This window comes from Coffea arabica, chromosome 8c (genome assembly GCF_036785885.1).
Source record: "Coffea arabica cultivar ET-39 chromosome 8c, Coffea Arabica ET-39 HiFi, whole genome shotgun sequence".
NCBI lineage: Eukaryota > Viridiplantae > Streptophyta > Magnoliopsida > Gentianales > Rubiaceae > Coffea > Coffea arabica.
The window spans coordinates 27,172,241-27,196,078 of NC_092325.1; the positions used below are offsets into that span (position 1 = coordinate 27,172,241).

The 23,838-nt window shown below is 34.2% G+C and overlaps 1 protein-coding gene across 1 annotated transcript; it reads left to right on the forward strand.

Annotated features, from left to right (window-relative positions):
* The first annotated feature begins 5,424 nt into the window (after positions 1 to 5,424).
* On the forward strand, positions 5,425 to 8,773 carry LOC140013443 (uncharacterized). Its single transcript, XM_072062725.1, has 5 exons — positions 5,425 to 5,755; positions 5,920 to 6,317; positions 6,881 to 7,082; positions 7,521 to 7,666; positions 7,895 to 8,773. Exons 1-5 carry the CDS (start codon positions 5,425 to 5,427, stop codon positions 8,771 to 8,773), a joined length of 1,956 nt encoding a protein of 651 aa, XP_071918826.1.
* Positions 8,774 to 23,838: the final 15,065 nt, after the last annotated feature.

A 23,838-nucleotide genomic window follows, 5' to 3' on the forward strand; every position in this document is an offset into this window, starting at 1 on the left:
ACTAATACCGTGTAACCAATTTTTGCCCGAGTATAGCTTTTCTTGGAAGAGTTTTTTCGAATGTCCCTGAATTATCTTCTTTTAAAGCACCTTGAAGAGTTTTGACTCATTAGATGTAATTATTTTCTTGTGCCATATGCTATGGTGTAAACTCTGCTTTGCATGATTAGTATGATTTAGTACCATTTACATTTTTCAATCCTGTACTGGTCAGTTTCTGTCTAATAAATTCAACGTTTCGACCAAAAAATAAATAAATTCATGGTTTCAATAAGCCATATTTTGGTAGGGTAATGAACAATGGTACACTTTGGCATAGTTGTTTTGTTGAAGGTATGGGTTGTTATTTGAGGTGCAAAACCACAATGAGAAACACTTGAATTGCTAATAGGCATTTTGGAACATTTTCTGAAAGTATTTGTTCCCTTTGCAACACTTTTCTTATTTTCTTTTCTTTTCTTTTCGCGGGTTGTGATGATTAAACAACCAAGAAATATGTGATTTTAAAATTGCACATCAAATTATAATTCTGAATTTAAATTACCAAAATATTTTAAATTTTTTGTAAATTCAACCGACCAACTATTGGAAATCATCAAATTGAATTTTCACCATTATTAGTTATTTTTAATTCAAATACATTTTATTATTGATTTATTTTTTTGATCCATTTCCATTGCCTTAAGAAAATCCATAATCCAAACAAAGGATTTAATTTCTTTGGAGTCTTTTTCCATTCCCCTACTATTTTTCTTAGTTGGCCAAACAAGAGAAAGGATTAGAGTTTTCAAGGATTTTGCTTTCTATTTCCTTCGCATTCCTTTCCTCACCGGTTTCCTAGAACCTATTAAAGATCTGCACTTAGACCCGTATAGAGTTCCAATTCCTTTGTTTCCTCACGTTTTTGTGAGGAAAGGATTTGTAGGCAAATTGTACTTCCAAATTCATCATCGAATTCCTTGATTCCTTTTCCTTGGTGCCTTACCCTGCAGCCAAACGTGACAAACAAATTCTAAGAGAAAAACTATCCTTTTACTCACTACTTTACATGAAGCAAACAAAAATGAACGTGAAATAATTGGTAAAAGGTATAGTCTGAATCATATCGTGTATCTTTTATCTTTTATTGTTATCTCATGATGAGTTTTCGAGATCATGGGAATCCCTGCTTGACTGTGTATCCAGTGGGGTAGAGTATTCAATGCCGAAGAAGATATGCATGAGCACCTTAGTGAGCTCTTAATATCGGGTTACAGACGTTTCATTTTCCATTTTATCGAACTTTATGAAAATAATTAAGGATTGTTAAATGTTCTTCTACCACTGGTACCATGATAAAATTTGTATAGGATTATATATACTTGTATGAAACGATTCTTATGGGAAAACTATGCTTCCGTCATGTTTGAAAAGTCTATAAAATTATGTATGTATAGTCTTCATGATACAGGTGAGCATTACTTGTTAAGCATATGTTGCTCACCCCACGATTCTCATATATTTCTTACAGATGAATATTATAAATTAGTCGGTATGGACAACGATGACCAGAATTGGTGAGCACTTAGATCCAAGATGTCGGAGCCAGTGTTGGACTATACATTAATTTAAATTGGCATTCGGTATGTTCTTTTAAAGATTATGTTTGCATTGGGACAATTATTACTTCGTAAGTTCGAGCTTGTGAGCTTGCTACTTAAATTGTTTCCAGTGTTGGATTATTCAAAGTCTCAAACTTATTCACACTGCACTTAAATTGATGGATTAATATTTCCTATATTGACAGTATATTTCCAACAATATATTTCCTATATTGTCAGTATATATACTGTCAACGTTAGATGAATGATAACTATACAAAATTTGAATTTAAAATCCAATTTTTGCTCATGTGTTATAGATTTAACGGTGATAGTATATACACTGTCAGTGTATATAAAATTTACTCTAATTTTTTTTTTTTTTTTGCATTTCAGTTAACTTAATTATGTGTAGCCACACATTAAGTGGTTTCAATTCCCCATCCCCCCACCCCCATTTCTTAGCTCCCACCCCAATTTTGGCAAAAAAAAATTATTTGGTATTATTGTTGGACCATGATCGTGTGAGTTTCATGGCATCTTATTGTACTCGAGTGCAATTTCAGGATACAACTAAGGTTACGTGCATGCGCGGGCTAAGGGTAGGGTTAGGGTTAGGGGCATGACATGCACTTGTATTCATTGAGTCTGGAACCATTCATATCTGCCAGGCCTAATGATTTCATGCCTTGATACTCTCTTCACATTCTAGTATTGGACTACTTCTCCGTTCGCACTTCATATAGCAGTTAACTCAGCCAAGTCATGTGTAAAAAGGCCTTGGAATTATATCCCAAATTGGTTAAGTGCTTCAAAACTGACTACTTGAATAAGATCCTCGACTTTTTCCGGTCGTGCTAATTAATTTTGAGCCGAATGCTAAAATTTTCGCAGTGATATTCTTATATATCTGCAAAAGTTACTCCAGTGTGCTCTCGAAGTTCAAAAATATTTATAAATTACCAAGCCTTGACTTTGGGTGGCATATAATATTGGCTTTTCTTAAGCAACATTACCTACCTGTAAGGTGTGTAATTATAGTACCACCTTTTGCGATTCATTTCTTGACAATTTTTCTACAGTAGTTGCAGAAAAAATTTTACATCCTGCCGAATGCAATTGTGACTTGAAGTTACCATGCCTTAAGGGTAGTAATTAATTTCATGCATAAGCAGAAAGCTGGGATATAGAGTAGTAAATTTTGGGGAAAAGTGTGCAGTAAGGGTCCGTTTGATTTTTCCAAGCAATAATTAGAGCTGTTAAATGAACTAAACTGTTCGATAGTTTGGTTCGTTCGTGTTCATGAAGGGTTCGATCAAAACTTTAAACGAATCGAGTTCAAACAAAATTTTTTGTTCGATTAATAATCGAGTGAACAAGAACATGTTTACTAGTTTTTACGAACATTTGCGAACATGGACATAATTGTTATTTGATAAATTTTAGGGTTATGCCTAAAAAATTCTAAAACATAATCCAGCCTTTTGTTTCCACTTTCCAGCCTCACTTTTTGTTTCATTCCCTGTTGGCTGCTGTTGTTCTAGGCCTTCTACCGTCCAAAGTCCAAAATTGAAACCGTTCATTCCCCGTTGGCCGCTGCTAATTTTAGCTCTAAAATTGAAACCGTTCACATAAGCTATCTATCTCCTATCACATAAGCTAGCTAGATTTTCTTTCTCTTTTAACATTGGACATTGGGTTTGGGGGCGGAGCCCAAGTTGGTCCTCTCCTTTGCTTTGCTGGCTTCAAGTTTTCGATTGTTAATGGCGCTTCTCTACTGCTGAGAGAGACTAGAGTTTCAGTTGCCCAAATCAAACCATTTTTTCTACTTTTGGGATTTGCTAATAGACCACTATTAATTAGTACTTCTTTGGTGGCTGGCGGACTTTGGAGACCGTGTGCCATTGATTCGGTACTTTTTTCACAAATCTATGAATTTGTGTTTCTCAATCTGGAATTTTTTGAATTCATTAGATCCAATTTGATTGCAAGCAATTTTAACTATTTCTCGTTCTTTCTATTGCAAGCAATGTCTTGGGGAAAAAAATTCGCATTCCTTAGTCCACCTAGCTCTTTTCAACTACAATGAATTGGTCCAGTTACTTCATTTTCTCTACCATGGCTGATGCATTCAAGTGGATAGATGAAGTGGATGTAGTAGTAGTCAAATTGTGAAGTGGAGCAAATTTGTACTTGTCTTATGGCTGGATTTTTATATTTGGAGGACAAATTGCTTTGTTTTATTTGTTGTTTTTATGTTAATGTTGGTTATGTAGTTAATGAATAATGAAATTTAGTCATTTAGTGTTTTAATTATTTTTTAGGATGATTAATGATTTGTATGGCATATTTAAGGCCTAGAATAATAAGGATTCAAACTTTTCGAGTGTGTTCGCAAACGGCTCGTTTATGTTATATGAGTCGAACACGAACTTTACTTAACAGGCTGAACACGAACATAGGTTTGAAGTTAGAAAATTAATGAATGAACACGAACTTTGTTCGAACCACTTAACAAACATAGCTCAAACATGAAATACTCGTTCGATTCGGCTCGTTTACAGCTCTAGCAATAACTCAACCAAACAATAGAAAATCAAGAAAACATTTTCTGGAAAATATTTTCCTTCCAAACAAACAGACCCTAAGTCAATAAAGTTTTCAAAATTCTTATTTCACCAACTAAAGTATTTTTTGTGCCAAATAACCCATTCAACCCATAAAAGTGCTCTATCTTTATCATTCCGTTAACAATCACAATCAAGATGGATGAAAGTTAGCCTGTGTGAGAGACAAACCTATTCTGAATGGACAATTTGGCTGTTTGGCATGAAATCTACCACTTTATTAGCCACTTTGTGTTTATTAGCTACATTCAAAGAGTGAAATATTCCTTGAAACTGAAACCCATCAAGAAATCATCAATTAGGATCATTAATATGAAAACTGTAGGAAAATAAACCAAGCTATTTTAGTTTTCTAATACTTTTTGGTATCTTATTTGTTTAGTTTCCATATGAGATTAGGAAACTCAAGTCAGTTTCCAAATAAGTTTTGGTTTATAACCATATTTGCTTTAGGAAATTTTGGAGTCTATAAATACTAATAGTCTAGTAGGTTATTTGGGTGGAGAGTTGACTTGAGTGGTTTAGACTTGAGAGAAAATCTCATAGTTGAGATTCGTGAGTTGTCATGAGCGAAAGGCTATGACTTAATATTTGTTTTGAGTTAAATAAATTATTGAGTATTTGTTCTCCTCCTCTTCCCACATATTTTTTATATATGTTTTAGCATTGCTTCCGTTGTGTGCACGGAGATTCTTCGTGCCAACAAGTGGTATCAGAGCCCTAGGCTTTGATCCTGGGACTTGTTCGCAAAATTTGGGCTTGGAGCTTGGTCATGAAATCAAAGTATAGATCCGCATTATTTGCACAATTGTCACGTTTTTATCTTCAATGGTAAAAGCGATGTTGAGGCTTGGAGGTCGACGATGAAGAATTTTTTCCAAAATATTGGAGTTTGGAATATTGTTGAGACAGGTATACGGAACTGGTAGCAGGTATAGAATTATCAAGCCAGCAGTTAAAGAATTAGAGAGAAATAGACAGTTGGATTGCAAGGCAATGTATTATCTCAACACTCAAGTCTAGTTGCATGTTGCAAAAAAATTATACATGCAAAGTCAGCAAAAGAGGCTTCGACAATTTTACTGCACTCAAATCGAGGTACTGCTAATGTGAGAAAAATCATATTGCAGGAACTTAGGAAACAATTTGAGTTGGCCTAGATGAAATCCACGTTAGTTAAAAATTTTATTGGTACAATTAAAGAAATTGTCAATGATATGGAGTCCAATGGTGAGAATTTGGAAGAGGTTAGAGTTGTTGTAAAAGTTCTGAGATCTCTAACTGCCAAATTTCACACCAAGAAGATAGTTCTTGAAGCCACAAAGGACCTTGACAATTTGTCACTTGCTGAATTGGAAGGTGAATTGCTAACGTATGAGATGTCCCTGAATCAGCAGCCATCGGATACAGTAGAGGAGGTGTTACAAGCCAAGATGGATCATTCAAAAGGAAAAGAGGAGGTGAATCGTATGGACACAAATCAAAAGGGCCAGAACTTCAGAGATAGAGGACGTCAAGGTACAGGTAACTTTCGTGGTCATGGACGAGGTAATTATTCTTGCCAACCCAGAAATAATCCTAATAGTGATCAGAAAAACAATCAACAGCAAAGTTAAAGAAATAATTTTCAAAGGCGTGATAGATCTAATGCCCAATGTTATATAATTGTGGTAAAATTGGTCATTATTAGAATGAATGTTGGTCCAATAAAGAGGTGTATGCTAAAGTGGCCGAAAATAGTAGCGATAGAGAGGAGACCTTGTTGTTTTCTAGTTCTACATCTAAAGAGTCTATGAAGAATGATTGGTTTATTGATTCTGGTTGTAGTAATCATATGTGTTGTAAAAAAGAGATGTTTTCTGACCTAGATGAATCTTTTTATACATCTGTGAGATTTGGAAACAATGAAAAAGTGCCTGTTCTTGGTAAAGGAAAAATCAGAATTATCTTGCAAGATGGGTCTTCGAATTTTATTTCTGATGTTTTCTATGTGCCAATTTTATATCATAATTTGTTGAGTTTGGGACAATTGTCTAAGAAAGGTTATGATCTACATTTTAAATATGGTGAGGGCACCATAAGTGATGGAAAATTGGGATTAATTGCTAAGGTAAAGATGAACGATAGTCATTTGTGGCATCTTTCCTTAACTGTGGTGATTTACCTTGCTTTAATTCCGTGACTTGTGATGATTCTTGGTTATGGCATATGCGTTTTGGGCACTTGAATTTTGGGAGTTTGAAATTTCTTGAAAGAAAGAATTTAGTTATTGGGTTGTCTTCTGTTGAGTTTCCTGACAAGAAGTGTGAGCCTTGTATTTTGGGAAAGAAGCACAGGGATCTTTTTCCAAAAGGCAAGACTTGGAGGGCTAATCGACCACTTGAACTGATTCATTCAGATTTATGCTCAGTTGAAGTTCCTTCCAATGGTGGTAGTAAATATTTTATTACCTTCATTGATGATTGCAGCAGGAAGACATGGGTGTATATTTTAAGAAATAAATCCGATGCATGTGATGTGTTTAAAAAATTCAAATATTATGTAGAGAAACAAAGTGGCTATTTTATTAAAACTCTGAAAACTAACAGAGGCACTGAGTATCTTGTTTGTGACGACTAATTGGTGGAAAGTGGCATAAAACATCAATTGATAGTTAGATATACACCTTAGCAGAATGGTGTGGCTGAAAGGAAGAATAGGACTGTGATGGACGAGGTGAGGTCTGTGATGCACTCCAAAGGTATTCCTAAATCCTTTTGGGCAGAAGCAGTATCTTGTGCTATTTATGTTTTGAGCAGGTGCCCTACTAGATGCAACTTTGGGAAGACCCCACAAGAAGTTTGGACTGATATGAAACCGGATTTCTCGTTTCAAGGTATTTGGTTGTCTTGTATATGCACATGTTCCAAATCATTTGAGGAAGAAATTGGATGACAAAGCAGAGAAGTGTATTTTTATTGGATATAGTCATGAGACTAAGGGATATAAGTTATTCCATCCAAACACAGGATAGGTGATTGTTAGCAAAGATGTGACTTTTGATGAACATGGAGTTTGGGATTGGTCCAAACAAGACCCTGAGACATCGCCAAAGTATCCATCCATTTCTCCCATTATGGGACCGAGCGCTACTAAGAAAGTAGTGGAGCAAGTTGTGCAGCCTCATGGTCATCCCTCACCTTCCACTATTCAGGTTGAGACATCCAGTCGATATAGAGAGAACGCCGCATGCCAGCCCGATTTGATGATTATGCTGTTGGTAAAGATAATGATTTGACTGATAAAGAGATTGTGAATTTTGCTCTTTTTGCAGATTGTGAGCCTGTCTCATTTGAAGAAGCTACCAAAGATGATCGTTGGGTTCGTGCAATGGATGAAGAAATTCATGCCATTGAGAAAAATGATACACAGAAATTGACCACTATCCCGCCTGAAAAGAAGCCAATTGGAGTGAAATGGGTATATAAGACCAAATATAAGCGAATAGGAGAGATGGATCGCTTCAAAGCAAGATTGGTTATCTAAAGCTATAAGCAAAAGACGGGTATTGATTATTTTGAAGTTCTTGCACCAGTTGCCAGACTTGATACGATTCCTATGATTGTCTTACTTGCTGCAAATAATTGTTGAAAAATTCATCAAATAGATGTGAAATCCACATTTTTAAATGGTTTTCTTGAAGAAAAGGGATATGTTGAGCAGTCTGCTGGTTATGTTAGAAAAGGTCAAGAAAACAAAGTGTATAGATTGAAAAAGGCATTGTATGGGTTGAAACAAGCTCCTAGAGCTTGGTATACTCATATCAATACTTATTTTATTAAGCATGATTTTTTGAGATGTTCATATGAGCATACTCTATACATCAAATTCAACCCTGGAGGAGCTGTCCTTATTGTATGCTTGTATGTGGATGACTTGATATTTACAGGCAACAATTCCAAACTAATTTCTGAATTCAGGGAAGCCATGATTAGTCAATTTGAGATGACAGATTTGGGATTGATGTCTTATTTTCTTGGTATTGAGGTTCATCAGTTGGATGGTGGAATTTTTATCTCACAAAAGAAGTATGCAAGTGATATTCTAAAGAAGTTTAAGATGGATGTGGCTAAACCAATGATGACCCCAGTTAAAGAAAATTTGAAATTAACCAAAGATGGTACTGGTGATTTTGTTGATGCTACTTACTTTAGGAGATTGGTAGGAAGTCTCAGGTATTTAACTTCTACGAGACCTGACATCACTTATGGAATTGGTTTGATTAGCAGATTCATGGAATCTCCGCGCCAGTCTCACTTGCAAGCTGGTAAGAGAATTTTGATATATATTCAAGGTACGCAATCTGATGGTATATTTTACTCATCTTCACATGGTAACAACCTTGTTGGATACACTGATAGTGATTGGGCTGGTGACATAATACAAAGGAGGAGCACTTCTGGTTATGCATTGTACTTGGGATTTGGTGTATTTTCTTGGTCCTCAAAGAAACAACAAGTGATTGCTTTGTCCACAGTAGAAGCAGAGTACATGGCGGCCACAAGTAGTGCTACTCAAGCACTTTGATTGCGGAGAATGCTTGGATTCTTACAACAAAAGCAAGACGGTCCTACCAAAATATTTTGTGATAGTTTGTCTGCGATTGAGTTGACAAAAAATCCAGTTTTTCATGGGCGCAGCAAACATATTGACATCAAGTATCATTTTATTCGTGAGTTAGTTCAACATCAACAAATTGTCATTGATTATTGCAGAAGTGAAGATCAAGTAGCTAATATTTTGACAAAACCTCTCAAATTGGAGAGGTTCATGAAATTGAAGAAGATGCTCGGCATGGTGAAATTTGAAGAGCTTGGTTTAAGGGAGGCAATGTAAGAAAATAAACCAAGCTATTTTAGTTTCCTAATTCTTTTTGGTATCTTATTTGTTTAGTTCCCATATTAGATTAGGAAATCTCAAGTCAGTTTCCAAATAAGTTTGGGTTTACAACCGTATTTGCTTTAGGAAATTTTGGAGTCTATAAATACTAACAGTCTAGTAGGTTATTTGGGTGGTTGAGTTGAGTCTAGAGATTAGACTTGAGAGAAAATCTCATAGTTGAGATTTGTAAGTTGTTGTGAGCGAAAGGCTACGACTTAATATTTGTTTTGTGTTAAATAAATTATTGAGTGTTTGTTCTCCTCATCTCCCCACATATTTTTTTATATACGTGTTAGAATTGCTTCCACTGTGTGCACGGAGATTCTTCATGCCAACAAAAACTAATCCTAAAGGCTTAGCTCTCTGCTTCATTTTTCAACACATATAAACACACACACACATATATAGAGAGGATAAAGAAAACCCAAAAATCTTGATAGCCAAACCAAAACAAAAACACCAAAAGTATTGAATGGTTTTGTGAGAACCTTGAAAAAAAAATGTATATATACACATGTGCATTTGCATTTTAGTCTTTTAATAAATTTTATTGTTAGTTGTTCGTAAATAAGTGTGTGAAAATAATTTTTAGGTTACAAATAATTCAATTGTGCAAAATATTAAATTATTTGAATTTTGCCAAGTTAAGTTAATATTTCTTGATGTAGGTTATTTTATTTGCTTTTATATTAATTCTTTGAATTCCGATAGCTAATTTTACGTATTTATAATTGTTAAGTGTCAATGGGAACCTAGGATTAAGATGGAATCGGTTTTAGGTCAAAACCTTTATAACTACACTTAGGATGTTAAAATCTCGATAATTTAATTTTGCGAGACTAGTACACTAGTAGACTATCAAATTTCTTTTGGGGTAAAATTTTGGAGTGGTGTAAATATATATAACAAAAATTGGGAGTTCATGCATGAGATCATATGATTTCAGGCCTTGGAAAGCAATTAAACTACAACCAAATGACTGAAATGACCATAGGATGTTAGCCAAAATACCATGCGGCCAGCTAGTAGTCTGAGCAATGGAAATCTGTGGAATGTCTGAGAATAGCAACAATACTGAGTGGAGAGCTTAAAGTTGTTCCCCACCGATTGATGAAGAGTAGCGTTATCTGTTGCTTAGTTATTATCGACTGAGGGAGAGAGTGATAGGAAGTTGCAAACCGTGAGAGAGTTTTACATTTCTGTTCTGGACAGTAGCAACCGACAGAAAATGAGAGTTTCACCATTTCTTTCTCCTTCCATCATTCTAAACTGAGAACTAGGCCAGTGTTAGGAGGAGGAAGCTCTGCTAGTTCCATTTCTGATTAGTTTCCACCGAGAGAAAAAGGGCAAGCAGTTGCAGTCGAGGAAAACGAAGCTAGGAATTGGAGCAGTCCGCAATTACTGTGTTTTAAAGGAAAAGAGGTAAAGAAATTTCTGTAACAACCCTTTTATTTACTAAATACCAGTGGGTATATATAGGATGCATGTTAGTTTTAGCAAGGAATAATGAGTTTCAGTCGAATGAAAATCTGTTAGAGAGGGAAAATGTTGGAACTGGACTGAAGTGCAGGAACGGGAGTTTATTATCTAATGTTGCAGCCTGTAATTAGTGTAAAATTGGAAACTAATGGGAGAAATGCATGAACTATGGTTATCTCAGGCTTATAAGGGGTTTAGTTGAAGAAATTATGGGAAAAGTTAGATTTTTGGATTGAAACCGAGGGAAGTTATTTGCTGGAAATTTTTCCAGGTTGTCTGAGTGAAGGAAATGGTGAAGTTTCCAGTTATCCTTATGAATTCTGGCCTTGAAACTCTATGTCAAACTGTAATACATATCATATATTGGCTTGATCTGAACATGCATGAAAGATTTGAACATAAATTGAAGATATTATTTGAGGAAAATGTGTATTTGGCTGACTGTTGTGAGAAAACTGAAAATATGGCCGAAAGGGGGATTAGCAACTAAACTAGTGTTGTTTTCCATTTTTCCTTGGCTGTAAACTTTAGATCTTTGTTGTAGCTACTCTGTAGCTTAATAACAAACCCTTGCATGTTGAACTTAACGAAAGAAAACTGAGAAATCTGTATTTCAAAAGCTGGGTAGCTGTCAAAAATTTTCTAGCATGGCCGAGAGAAGGGGGTTGAGCATCTGATCAGTTTTCCTTCGATTTTTAGCTGAGATTTTCATACTGGATGTTTAAGATTATCTTGTAGCTTGCTAGTCACCTTTTGCATGTTGAGTTGAAGTAAAAACTGAAGAAAATTATGGACAAAGCACTATAAGTTAAACTGTTATATTGCTGGAAATTGTATATGGTTGCTGGCCGAATTAGTTGAGGCTTTTGGTGAGATTATTTTCTGGAATTGTGTGTTATTTGTTTTGGTTTAGGTTGGATAGATTATGAGCTATGTGTTTAGTGTTTCAAGCAAGTAAAAGATGAAGATTTGATGGACATCTTGAATTGACATTGCTGGAATTTTTCTTGGTTGTCGAAACAAGGGAAAAATCTGAATTTCTAGAGTTGCTTGTGAGTTAAGCTGGCCGTGACTTTCCTTTATGTTTTGGGTTAAATTGCTGGTTGATTGGTTGTAAGGAGTGATTGTTTGATGCCAAGAGCTAATGATTAATGAAACTCTTGGCCATTTGAGTAATTTTTACAAGAGTTAAATTTTGGTGAAATTGTTTAAGTAGCTTGGCCGAAATGCAATTGGAAAGTCCATGAATTGTGGTTTGGAATTGTTTTGATGTCTTGGACTTCCTTTGTTTAATTTTGGTTAGAATCGAACTTGTTGAGACCTAGGGCTAATGATTGATGAAGCCCTAGTGAAATTGATGTTTGAATTGTGATTTTGCTATATTGGCAAGTTGGAACATAATGTGCAAATGAATTGGAATCGTGAAGTCCGTTTTGGTCCTTTGAATTCGAGTACTTTTGACCAAGCTTTATTGAAATATTTTGTCCTAGTATTGAGCTATAGAAATTGAGTATAGTACGATAATGCTAAAATTCGAGTGTCGGGACTTTTAAAACCTTGCTAACTAGCTAATTCTTTTCTTTGCTTAAACTAGTTTTATTACTTTTAGGAAATAATTGCACTAACTTCCGAACTCTAATTTTTTTTCGGAAAATTATCCTTGGCTAGTTGTTTTAGAGGAAAATTGTTAAAAACATGAGATTTTAATAATTTTAAAAAAAGAAAGGCTTAGAAAACTTGTTCGGCAAGAAACCTTATTTGAAGTGAGTGGGTTATACCCTTAAGGAAACCATACGAAATATTTTATCACTTTTACTAGTTTTAATTTTAAGAGAATTGTTGATTTATTTCGAGGAAATGAACTAGTTATATACCAGATAATCTTTTATATATAAAATAAGAACTTATATAGTAAAATTTATAGTTTTAAAACTTGGTTTTCTAGGGTTTAGCGAGGACGTGGACTTCGATTCCCAGCTCGACTTTTGAGCTTCACTTTTGGTGAGTGTCCGTGCTTGTTCTATGATTAACTAGTTAAAGTGCTTTCTTGATTGTTATGTGATAATTGGAATGTGGTTTTGCTGATCCATCAAAGTGGGCAGTGTGTACTTTATCGCATTAGCCCTTTCGAGTGGTGAATTGTTTGAAATGTTTGCTCGAATATCATGCTTGCACTAGTTAAGTATTGAGTGGGGGAATGTACCACACCTGAGGGTGGGAGGGCCTCTTATCCTAACTCAAGTACCAAAACCTTGCAATTGTTGACTGGAGCGTGGACTCGTCAACTAATCCACCAGGTAGGGGAATGTACCACACCTTAGGGTGGGAGAGCCTCTTATCCTAACTTGGTAACCACTTGTGTGACGTCGTTGGGTGAATCCCTCGACTAGGCTATAAAAGGTATACTCGAGTAATACCAAACCCTCTCGTGTGAAGGACAGGCCCGGTGGGAGTAAGTTGGTTGGAGCCTGTTAAGAAAAAAAATAATAATAATGAATCTACATGGACTTTAGATAGTGAGAGTTGACGGAGGGTCAACTGCGATTAATTTTGATCAAGTTTGTGGAAAATGGCTCCTGAGAGCCCTGTATCCTACTCTATGTTGTTAAACGCTTTCCTACTTGTTGAATTTAAGTTTGGAGTTATTATTTGCTATTTGTTTTATATGATTGCATGTTTGGGGCACCACTGAGCTTTAGCTCACCCCACGCTATTTGTTTTCCTGAACAGGTTTTGGCATTCGAGAGACTTGAAGTCTGCCTTTAGCTTTTGTGAATGTTGTTTTAAATCGGACTATGTATCTTTTGTCTTGGGTTGCCACTTGAAGCTAGAAATGTGCAAACCCTAAGTTTTGTTTTGACTTGTATCAATGTATTTGAATTTTATGATTTCACTTTGTGGTTTGAAATGTATAATTGTAGTTATGTGTTAAACTGGTTGGAGGTGTACTTAAGAGTGAACGTTCAGATGTCCAATGGCAATGTTATCTCTGAAGTTAATGTGTTCTTAGTATTCTGGTCGTTTAAAGGTTTGGCTTGTTCGGGTGACGAATTTTGTTTTGGTTTAAGTTATACGTGGAAAGGGTTTAGTCGGTTTCCTTGCGTGAGTCCTGGCGAGAGATAGGCAGGCGACCCACCAACCCTCTGATTCGTCTTAGGGAGAAGTGGGGCCGTAACAGGTTTCCCTTTAAAGATTTTCAAAATTAAAAAGAAGAAGAAGAAGAAAAATCGTGCAAGTTTCCATAACCTAACTTGTATTTACAAGAGAGTAAAATTCAAAAATACAACCAAAGTTTGGAGAGAATGAGGGTTATTCAGTGTAAATATCTTAAAAAGAAAAACATCAACAAGTTAGGAGTCGAAACCTCAAAAAGTTGATTCGTTCAGGCGAAATGTCCAAATTATCCAATTAGAATAGGTGTGCCTCTTATGTGGGTTAAAATTCCTTTTTTTTGTTTTAGCAGCGAGATTAACTGAATGATCAAGATGAAGCATTTCTAGGAGTTTAGTGGGCAATTTGGGATATTAACCCCGAGCATATATAAACCAAATTTGCTTTAAGGATGCTAAAGCCAGTTATCCTCCAACCCATCTTGTGCTCCACGCTCGTGCATAACAAGGTGAAACCGGCTAGTCCAATTGCGACTAGGTCAAAATGGGTTAAGACATCAATTTAGACATTCATTTCCCCCTTGGGATTTTGCTTTCGTCATTAACTTTTTACCCACCATCGACTTGCACTTTAAGCGAGACTAGCTAATGATTTGGACCTACCGTGTGTATGCCCAATTCGGAATTCTATGTAAAAGATATTTTACTTTTGTACTAGACAACTTTATAAAATAATTATTTTAGACTCGTGTGTATAAAACAAAGTAAATTAAACACAAATCTTTTTCGAAAGGATTAGATAAGGTACAATTTCTCCCCCTTGTGGTTAAAAAACCTAAAACTTGGCCCCTTGTAATTTTTAGGTTTATTGAAATTTGGACATAAAACATTAAACAAGCCAAGTTTGTGAGAAATGCATGTCTAGTGCATTTTTTTTTCTTGTAAAAAATAATAGAGTAAGTTTTTTATACGTTTTCAGTGTACAAATTTTTTTACATTAATAGGTTATATTATGGCACATAACATGAATTCAAATTATGTGCATGTGACTGACATACATTCATAACTGCTAATATATTAAAAAAATTGCTCAATTATTAGTGCATAAAAAGTTAATTCAAAATAATAATATTAAACACAAGATATGATTTGATTTGACAAATTAGACCCTTATGTGCAAAATAAAGGGTTAAATTCCAAAAGAATCTGTGAGGTTTAGCGAATATTCAACTTACCCCCACTATGACTTCAAATTTTGTAGTTTAGCTCATCGTGATTTGTAAGATTTGAAATTCTAGCGAAAATTGTCAAAAGCTGACCAAGTTCGTGATCAATACACCTTTGGTGCAACTTTATTTAGTAAAAGAGTATTTTTTTTCAACACAAAGATGATGGTGCAACTGAGATTTTAAGCTTTATAAGGAGAAAGGAAAAGAAAGAGTTTTTGAGAAGCCAGCCAGTGATCTCATGGCCAGTTGACTAATATTTTTATCAGTTAAATTGGGTCTCTTGGACATAAAAATAATGACTTGACTTACATGTTATCACTTTTGGCGCAAGATAAAACACGCGCAAATCATAGTTTAGCATTGGTCCATATCTTCAGGAATAGAAAGCACGTGATTTGGAGAGAAATTGGGCTTTGTTGGTTCACAATGAGTTTGTTCAAATTGGCAAAAGTGGTAAAACGTTTTAATTCTGCAGTTCAATGCTGTTAGTTAGTTGTTAGGAAATTAAATTATCTATTTTTTTGTTATAGTGAAGGGAAGATTACAGAGTTCGTTTCTTATGTCTTTTGAAATGTCTCCTTCAAGCTGCTGAGAGAGTGGCTGAACTGGGATTTGAGATACTAATACAAATTTTGCTATTATTAGGGGAAAAATATTTTGAAGATTATTGATTTAGAAAAGAAACCCCCACTTCAAAAGTTCACAAATCACGAGGATTAAATTATAGTTCTATATCATAAATAGGTAAGTTGAACACAGCGATGAAAATAGGAATTTCGTTTAGGAAGGTGAACAGTCAAATATATTACAAATTAATGTTTATTACAAAATTTTAAATTTCAAACTTGGAATAAAATTTTAATAATCAATAACTAAAATGTAAAATGTAATAGAAGAAATTTTACAATGAAAAAAAACTTGCCTTCAAAAAGTGGAGTTTCGCGAATATTCAATGCTTGAAATAGATTTAATGGAGTTGGAAGATTGCTGCTTGATCAGAGAGACAAAAGTCAAATATTTTTCTTGTTTATTTTGACTAATATTCCTAAATCATTTTTTAAGTTCAAGTCAATTTAGTATCATAAGAAATATACTAACTACTAATCATATATGAACATTAAAGCGATATCGATAGTAATACAAGAAATCTAAGAGTTGGATTACTAGAGGAAGTATTTATAAGTAGAAATTAAAGACGATTTCTTAGCTGATATTTAATAGTTATATCAAATCCTAACAATATGCAAAGATTAATTTTGTATTTATCATATGCTAAATAAGGAAACTAAGAGTTGATATTTTCACAAAGAGAAATTAGGATATTTAAAAGTGATAATGATAAACATGTTGGGGCCGAAGTGATAAAATTTGCTTTAAAAATTAAAACTCAATGTATAAATTTGGGGGCCTATACAGATTTTAGAAAACAATGGGAGGGGTGGCTGCTCCTACCTGTCTCCCCTAAATCCTTCCGTGGTTGCACATTCAACAAATTACATGGGGTTTTGGGCATTTGACTCATTTATTTATATGGGGGCAATTGTTACATTTATCCAAAGTTAATTTTTATGACTCACATCGAATTTTTTTTTTTTTTTTTTTGGTGGCAAACCTCAAACTCGAGAAGGATGCCAGCCCCACTTATTTATTTAACCCAGCATCAATTACATGCATGTCCAACTAAACAGAACAACAATAAAACCTAACGGACTCTCCGCCTAAAACTTGGGAATCCCAGCCAATCCAGTCGAATTTAACCTTGAACCAAGCTTGGCAACTCCACAAAGCTGTGAAACAAACAATCCCTCTCCGTATCAACACCTTGATTTGCCAACCTATCAGCCGGTCTATTCGCTTCCCTAAAACAGTGTGAGATGCCTTGGAAATGATTCTGAGACCGAAGAAGCTCCTGCAACTCTCTCTGCAGCCACCATGTGCATAAGCATACACCCTGAATCATCTAAACTAAAACAAGAGAGTCCAACTCAATATGCAAATCCAAAAAGCCTCGAGAGAGGCACTGCTGAATTCCAAATGCCATTGCTTTGAGCTCCGCGTGTAAGCTTGTCAGTGGGCCAAACAAGCAAGAATATCCAAACATGAAATTCCTATTGCAATCATGCACCACTCCTCCTTCTCCGCTTCTCCCTGGGTTTCCTCTAGAGCAACCATCGGAATTCAACTTGTACCCCCTTGAGGGAGCAGTCCACTTGACCGGCCTCGCCAAGATAACCCTCGATCGACCAGCCAAAAAACAATGAAACTCCTCCCATGAAGCAAACGAATATGGCAATGCTAGAAAATGCTCATGAAGTAGCTCTCGTGACACAACAGAATTGATCCTAGTAATAATATCAATAATTGTAATAATATTATAAAATCAATCAAATAATGCCATTCAAATGGAGAGAATTTGATTGATCTTGATTTACAGTGATGCCACAATGGAATTGATCCTAGTCTGCTTTATATTAGTGCTATTCTGTCGTCAAACTTTTTGACGAGTTTTTTTTTTCTTATTGAATATTGCATGGATTTTCTGTCAGCATTATTTCTACACAAGTAGGTCTAGATTTACAATGCATCTTCTCTGTCTACTGTTGACATTTCCAACATAGACCTGTTTGTATAAAGTGTTTTACATAATTAGTAGATAACTTTAATTCATATTGAATGTCCATTTCTTTTAAAGTTCCTAATGGGTAAAATTTTGTTGTTGAGGTCGTATTCCTTTCTTTTTAGACAATCTATCTAAATCATGGTTTGATATTGGTTTCAATTTTTGTCTTTGTCAAACTAATTGAAACTACATAGCTACGAGTTTTCCACTTTTTGTAACACAAAGCTTTGACTTGATTACTAACTTGTAACTACATTATTAGATTTGATATACCCGAGTTTATAACTTCAATGGGCCTCAGGAAACATGAAGATACAGTATAACCAACAAGAACATTTAATTACTCTTTTGTTATTGTTATGTTCTTTGACTGAGCACCATATATAGTGTTCGCATACTTAGGTCTAGGGTGTTTTAGAGTCTTAACTCCTTAATTCGACACCCTCCGATTCATCTCTGCCAATTTATCTTGACACTTCGTGGATCAATTCTTTATACTCAGCAGAGGCGTCCCTCTTTAGATTAATCCCCTCTATATGTACGGAGATATGGAAAGTTAGGCAAAAAATAATCTTTCTAAAACTCTGAGGGGTATCTAATTAGGGCTCTTTCCAATGTGAACGGGTCTCACAAATTCCATTTGTAGCAATTTCATGGTCAGGGTAAAAAGTCAGGCTATTAACGGTTAGGATCAAAGTACACAAGCAACTTAAATAAACCTGCAAAATTACGTCGTTTTACAATAAAAAAATTGAAAAAACAAAATAATCAACAAATGGACTTGGTGCTTCCGTCAGGATTAATAGTCTGTATGTTCTAATTAATCGAAGAAGAGTCCAATGAATTTTCAATTTTCATAGACAAATGGCAATAGTTCAAATTGTTGGAGAAAGATTTCAGTTTTGTGCTTCATCTTCTTCTCCCCTGTCTCCATTAGAGTGTGCAAAATATCCCTCTTTATCTTCTTCCAACTCCCATGAATCGGTTAAAAAATGGAGCATAATATTTCCAATTGTGGGAGATATACCTCTTCTTGTGTTTGGCTTTCTTCTTCTCCCCTATCTTCATTGGAGTGTATGAAATTTTTCACTTCATGTTCGCCCTTCCCCCATGGATCTGTGGAAAAAATGGAGGAGAGAAATATTGAAAGCAAGTAATAAAATTGAACTTCCAAGCAAAGAATAGAAGGTGGATCTAGAAAGTCCAAGAAGGAATCTCATGGCCAAAGTTAAGGTATTAAAGTTGTTCCCTAATTCATATAGGTTCTCCCCTATTCTAGTTAATATATTTGAAATATTGAGTTAATTTTTTTTGAAATGCTATCTGCCATTTTTTTTTGACTCATATGGGATGTCCTGATAACCTTGCAATTAATCAATGTGTAGAAGCATGTAACCCAATAACTTACACCACATGATTGAACTATTACACCCAATAACTAGTTTATTACACCTATAAACTGTTGGATCCTTCATCCAATGTTGGATTTATATGTGAATAATAATGTAATGCAAACTGTCAAATAAGATTAAATCCAATTAAAGTGATTAAATATGATTTGGACTTAATGTATCTAATAAGATGTGGGCCTTTAATGTGTAGAGACTTAAAGGCTCATATTTTTATGATGGGCTGAAATAGGATTCCAAAGGGTAACAGGAATATTATCTATAAATAGGGTTATGGTCTCCAAGTCACACGTAACATTCTATTTGTCATATTTTCTAGTACCACAAAATTGCTCTTTCCTGATATCTCATCGTTAGGAAAGATACTAGAGAGAAACTAAAGGGCTCTCTCAAGAATTGGCAATTACATGTTGACCTGGAAGGCCACCCCAATATCTTTGGATATTCAAATATCAGTTTGTCGATATGAATCCAGGCACACTTCCGCTATTTTATCGTTAATTTATTTCTTAATAATCGCAATATAGATTTTGGGATTAATAGGTAATAGTTTTCACTAAAGGTTTAATTTAGGCAACCATCCTAACAAGTGGTATCAGAGCCTATATGGTTGATTATTAAGAAATAATTTTGTTTTAGTAATTCATAGTTTTATTACTATTGGTTCTATTTTTCATGGTTACTGGCTGCGGACTCTGATGCTATTAAATACATGATTGTTATGTGTTCAAATCTTCGGTTGCTAGTTGATTCATTGTTTTGATTATATGTGAATATGATTTTGGTTGCTTTTACCGCACAAGTGAATTCAATTTTGACTCTGTGGTTCTGGTCTCATTCACGACGCCATGCTTGTACATAATCTAGTATGTAAAAGGAAAAAAAAATTTGGATGTTGGCACGTGTTTCTGGCATCAGGCTTTCTTGATTGTTTAATTTGGTTGTATCACATGAATACAAAACTTGGACGGCACAAGTCATGATATGACTTCCATGTTCACTGACAGAAAGTCATAATTTGACCTTCAGGGCATTGATTGCTCACCGATTGGTTGCGTTTTTACTTTCACATTTTGACTCTTAAATTAGATTATATGACTTGTTTTTCGTTTGAGAAATAATATTAAGAAAATTAGGGTTTCTTTAATTTAAGTGAATCCTAATAAAGTTGATGAGACATTTAAGCCCTACAAAAGTCCATATGTTTGATCCACTAAATATATAAATTTATAAAGTATTTATGGACTTCAAGAAAAAAAATTGGGCTTGAATAATAAATTATGTCAAATTATGGATATGGGCATTTGGTCCAATAAGTCTTGATCCAATTGACTGGTTTGACCAGATTTGACTGGATTGACCAAGTTCGACCACCTTTTGACCAGAGTTGACCAAAGTTGACTTTTATCAAAAAAAATTTTTAATTTGAAAAATTTTTAAATTTGAATATTGGTATGATTATATATATTTTGGAACAAATTAATCGAAATAATATGCCACCAAAGTGACCTCTATTATGAAAATTAATTTATTTTAAAATATAACTAGTTGGGTACTTGTAATTTTATGAATATTGATCGGCCCAAAGGAAGGTCAATATTTAATAAAATTACATGTGCACTTGTGGTAATAAATACATGATAATTATTTAAAGTTTTATATGTGATTTATAAATTGGCCCAAAGAAAAATTTATTTTTTGACATGTTATTATTATTAGTATTTATTACTGCACCAAGATATCACTTAGAAGTTAATATTTTTGTTCAAAGATAAAATATTAATGGAATATCGGTATCTTGAGATGAGGTTACCTTTATTTAAATTTATTATTATTTTGGTTTATATGAGTTTGTTTTAATTATTTACTGTTTTCTGTTCAGTTGCAAATAATCTTACGAATATTACTACCAACATCAATAATATTCCTATGTTGAATGGCACAAACTTCAAGTTTTGGAAAGAAAATCTCTTGATAGTACTTAGAGTAATGGATTTCGATCTTGAGTTAAGGGATGATTCTCCCACACCTCTTACAGATCAGAGTACCTCTGATAAAAAGAGAAATAATGAGAGGTAGAAGAGATCAAATCGCTTGTGTCTGATGATCATTACATAGGTCGTTCTAGAAGCATACCAAAGAATAATGTCAGAAACAACAGTAACCGCTAAAGAGTTCCTTTAGAACATTGAAAAAAGGTTTGTCAATAATGAAAAAACTGAAATTAGTACGCTCTTGACACGCCTAATTTCAATGAAATATAGTGGTAAAAGCAATATCAGAAAGTACATTATGGAAATGTCTCATCTTACTTCAAAATTAAATGCACTTAAATTGACACTCTCTGAAGAGTTACTAGTGCATTTGATTTTCATTTCTCTTCCTACATAGTTTAGCCAGTTCAATGTGAGTTACAACTGTCAAAAGGAGATTTGGTTTCTAAATGAACTTATCTCACACTATGTAGAGGAAGAGAAAAGGTTGAAACAAAATCAGACAGAAAGTGCCCATCTAGTGTCAACCACTAATAATAAAAGCAAGGGACTTAAGAGAAAGAAGGAAAAAGGAGCTGCAGGTATAGTGCCACAAAAGAAATAACAAAAGAAATCAGATAATCAGGGAAAGAATAGTTGTTTCTTCTGTAAAGCTGAAGGGCATAAAAAGATGCATTGCACCAACTATCACCCTTGGCGTGCTAAGAAAGGTATGCTTCTTAATTTGGTTTATTCTGAGATTAATTTAACTTCTGTACCTAGATACACATGGTGGTTAGATTCTGATGCAACAACTCATATCAGTGTGTCTATGCAGGGTTGCCTAAATTACCGAAAGTCTAATGATAATGAAAGATATATCTACGTAAGCGATGGCAAAATAGTTCAAGTTGAAGCAATTAGAATTTTTAGATTATTATTAAAAATCGGATTTTATTTGGATCTCAATGAGACATTTGTTGTACCGTCTTTTCGACGAAATTTAATTTCTATTTCTGCTTTGGAAAAATTTGATTATTCTTGTTCATTTGAAAATGAAAAATTTGAATTGTTTCATGATTTAAAATTGGTTGATTTTGGTTCTTTAATGCACTACGATAATCTATATTTAATTGATACAATTGTCTCATTTAATAAATCTCTGCATTTGAGTACTAAAGGAGTAAAGAGAAAATTAACCAATGAGAATTCCGCCACATTATGGCACAAGAGATTGAGACATATCTCCAAATGGAGAATGGAAAGATTTGTATCAAATGAAATTCTCGACTCCTTGAACTTTACAGATTTTGATGATTATATTAACTGTATAAAGGGGAAACAAACCAATAAAAGGAGATTTGAAGCCAATAGGTCCTTCGATGTCTTAGAACTTATACATATGGATATTTGTGGGCTATTTTCTACATCTGTTTGGAATGGTCAACAATATTTTATAATATTCATAGACGATTTTTTAAGATATGGTTACATATATCTCATTTCTAAAAAGTCACAGTTTTTGGACGTGTTCAAAAATTTTAAAACTGAAGTTGAGAATCAACTCAACAAAAGAATTAAAAGCATCAGATCTGACCGTGATGGTGAGTATTATGGTAAATATGATGGTTCAGGTGAACAACGTCCTGGACCATTTGCTAAATATCTAGAGGAATGCGGTATCATCCCATAATACACTATGTCGGGTTCACCCACTATGAATGGTGTAGCCAAAAGACGAAATAGAACTCTTAAAGACATGATAAGGAATATGATATGTCATTCTACCTTACCAGAATCACTTTGGGGAGAAGCACTTAAGACTGCAGCATATATTCTTAACAGAGTTCTAACTAAAGCAACTATCAAATCCCTTATGAACTTTGAACAGGGAAAAAGCCCAATTTAAAGCATTTACATGTTTGGGGTATCCAGTTGAGGTAAGGCCTTACAGGCCAAATGAAAGGAAACTGAATTAAAAAATGATTAGTTATTATTTTATTGGATACTCTGAAAGATCCAGAGGTTACAAGTTCTATGATCTCACAACTAAATCAATTTTTGAGACAGGAAATGCCCGATTTTTTGAGGATGTCGAGTTTGGGGGAGAAAATACAGTAAGGGATTTTTAGAGAGAAATATATTAATATTTTCACATGTGTCATTGATCTTGTTTAGGATCCTATTTCTGAACTTGATCATGATATGACAAATCAAGACAATGTCGAAGAACAAACTCTTATAGAAGAACAAACTATTCCTCTCCAAGAACCAGTGCATTAAAAAAATCCACTAGAGAAAGGAGAAGTGCAGTCCCAGATAATTACATTATTTTTCTCTAAAAACATGAGGATGACTCTAGATTGATGGAAGATTATCCAATCAACTTCCGTCAATCCATGAAAAGTTTAAATTCTCAAAAATGGATCGATGCCATTGTAGACACCAAATTTTTGGTGTTTTATTATTTATTTATTTACTATTCATTTTTTATTTGTTCTATTTTTATTTGTCACAATTAGTTTTATTTACTTTTAGTTTTAGTTATTTTAGCCATTTTAGCGTAGAATTTCTCAAAGGAAAAAGAAAAGTGTTCAAAAAAATATGTTTTAGTTGTTTTGGATTTAGTTTCATTATTTGAAAATGAAAAGAAAAATTGAAAAATTGAAAAATGGAAAAAAAAGGAAAAAGAAGAAAAAGAAAAAGAGGAAAATCTTAGCTTTTTATTTTATCTTTTGGTTATTAATTTTGTACATTTTATTTAAGTTTAAGTTTGTTTGAATTATTATTATTTTTATTGTGATTTAAATTAAGTGATTTAAAAAAAAAAAAGGGATCCGAGCATGCAAGCCGCGTATTGTCGCAGCTTGCAAAGAAAGGACTGGGCAGCC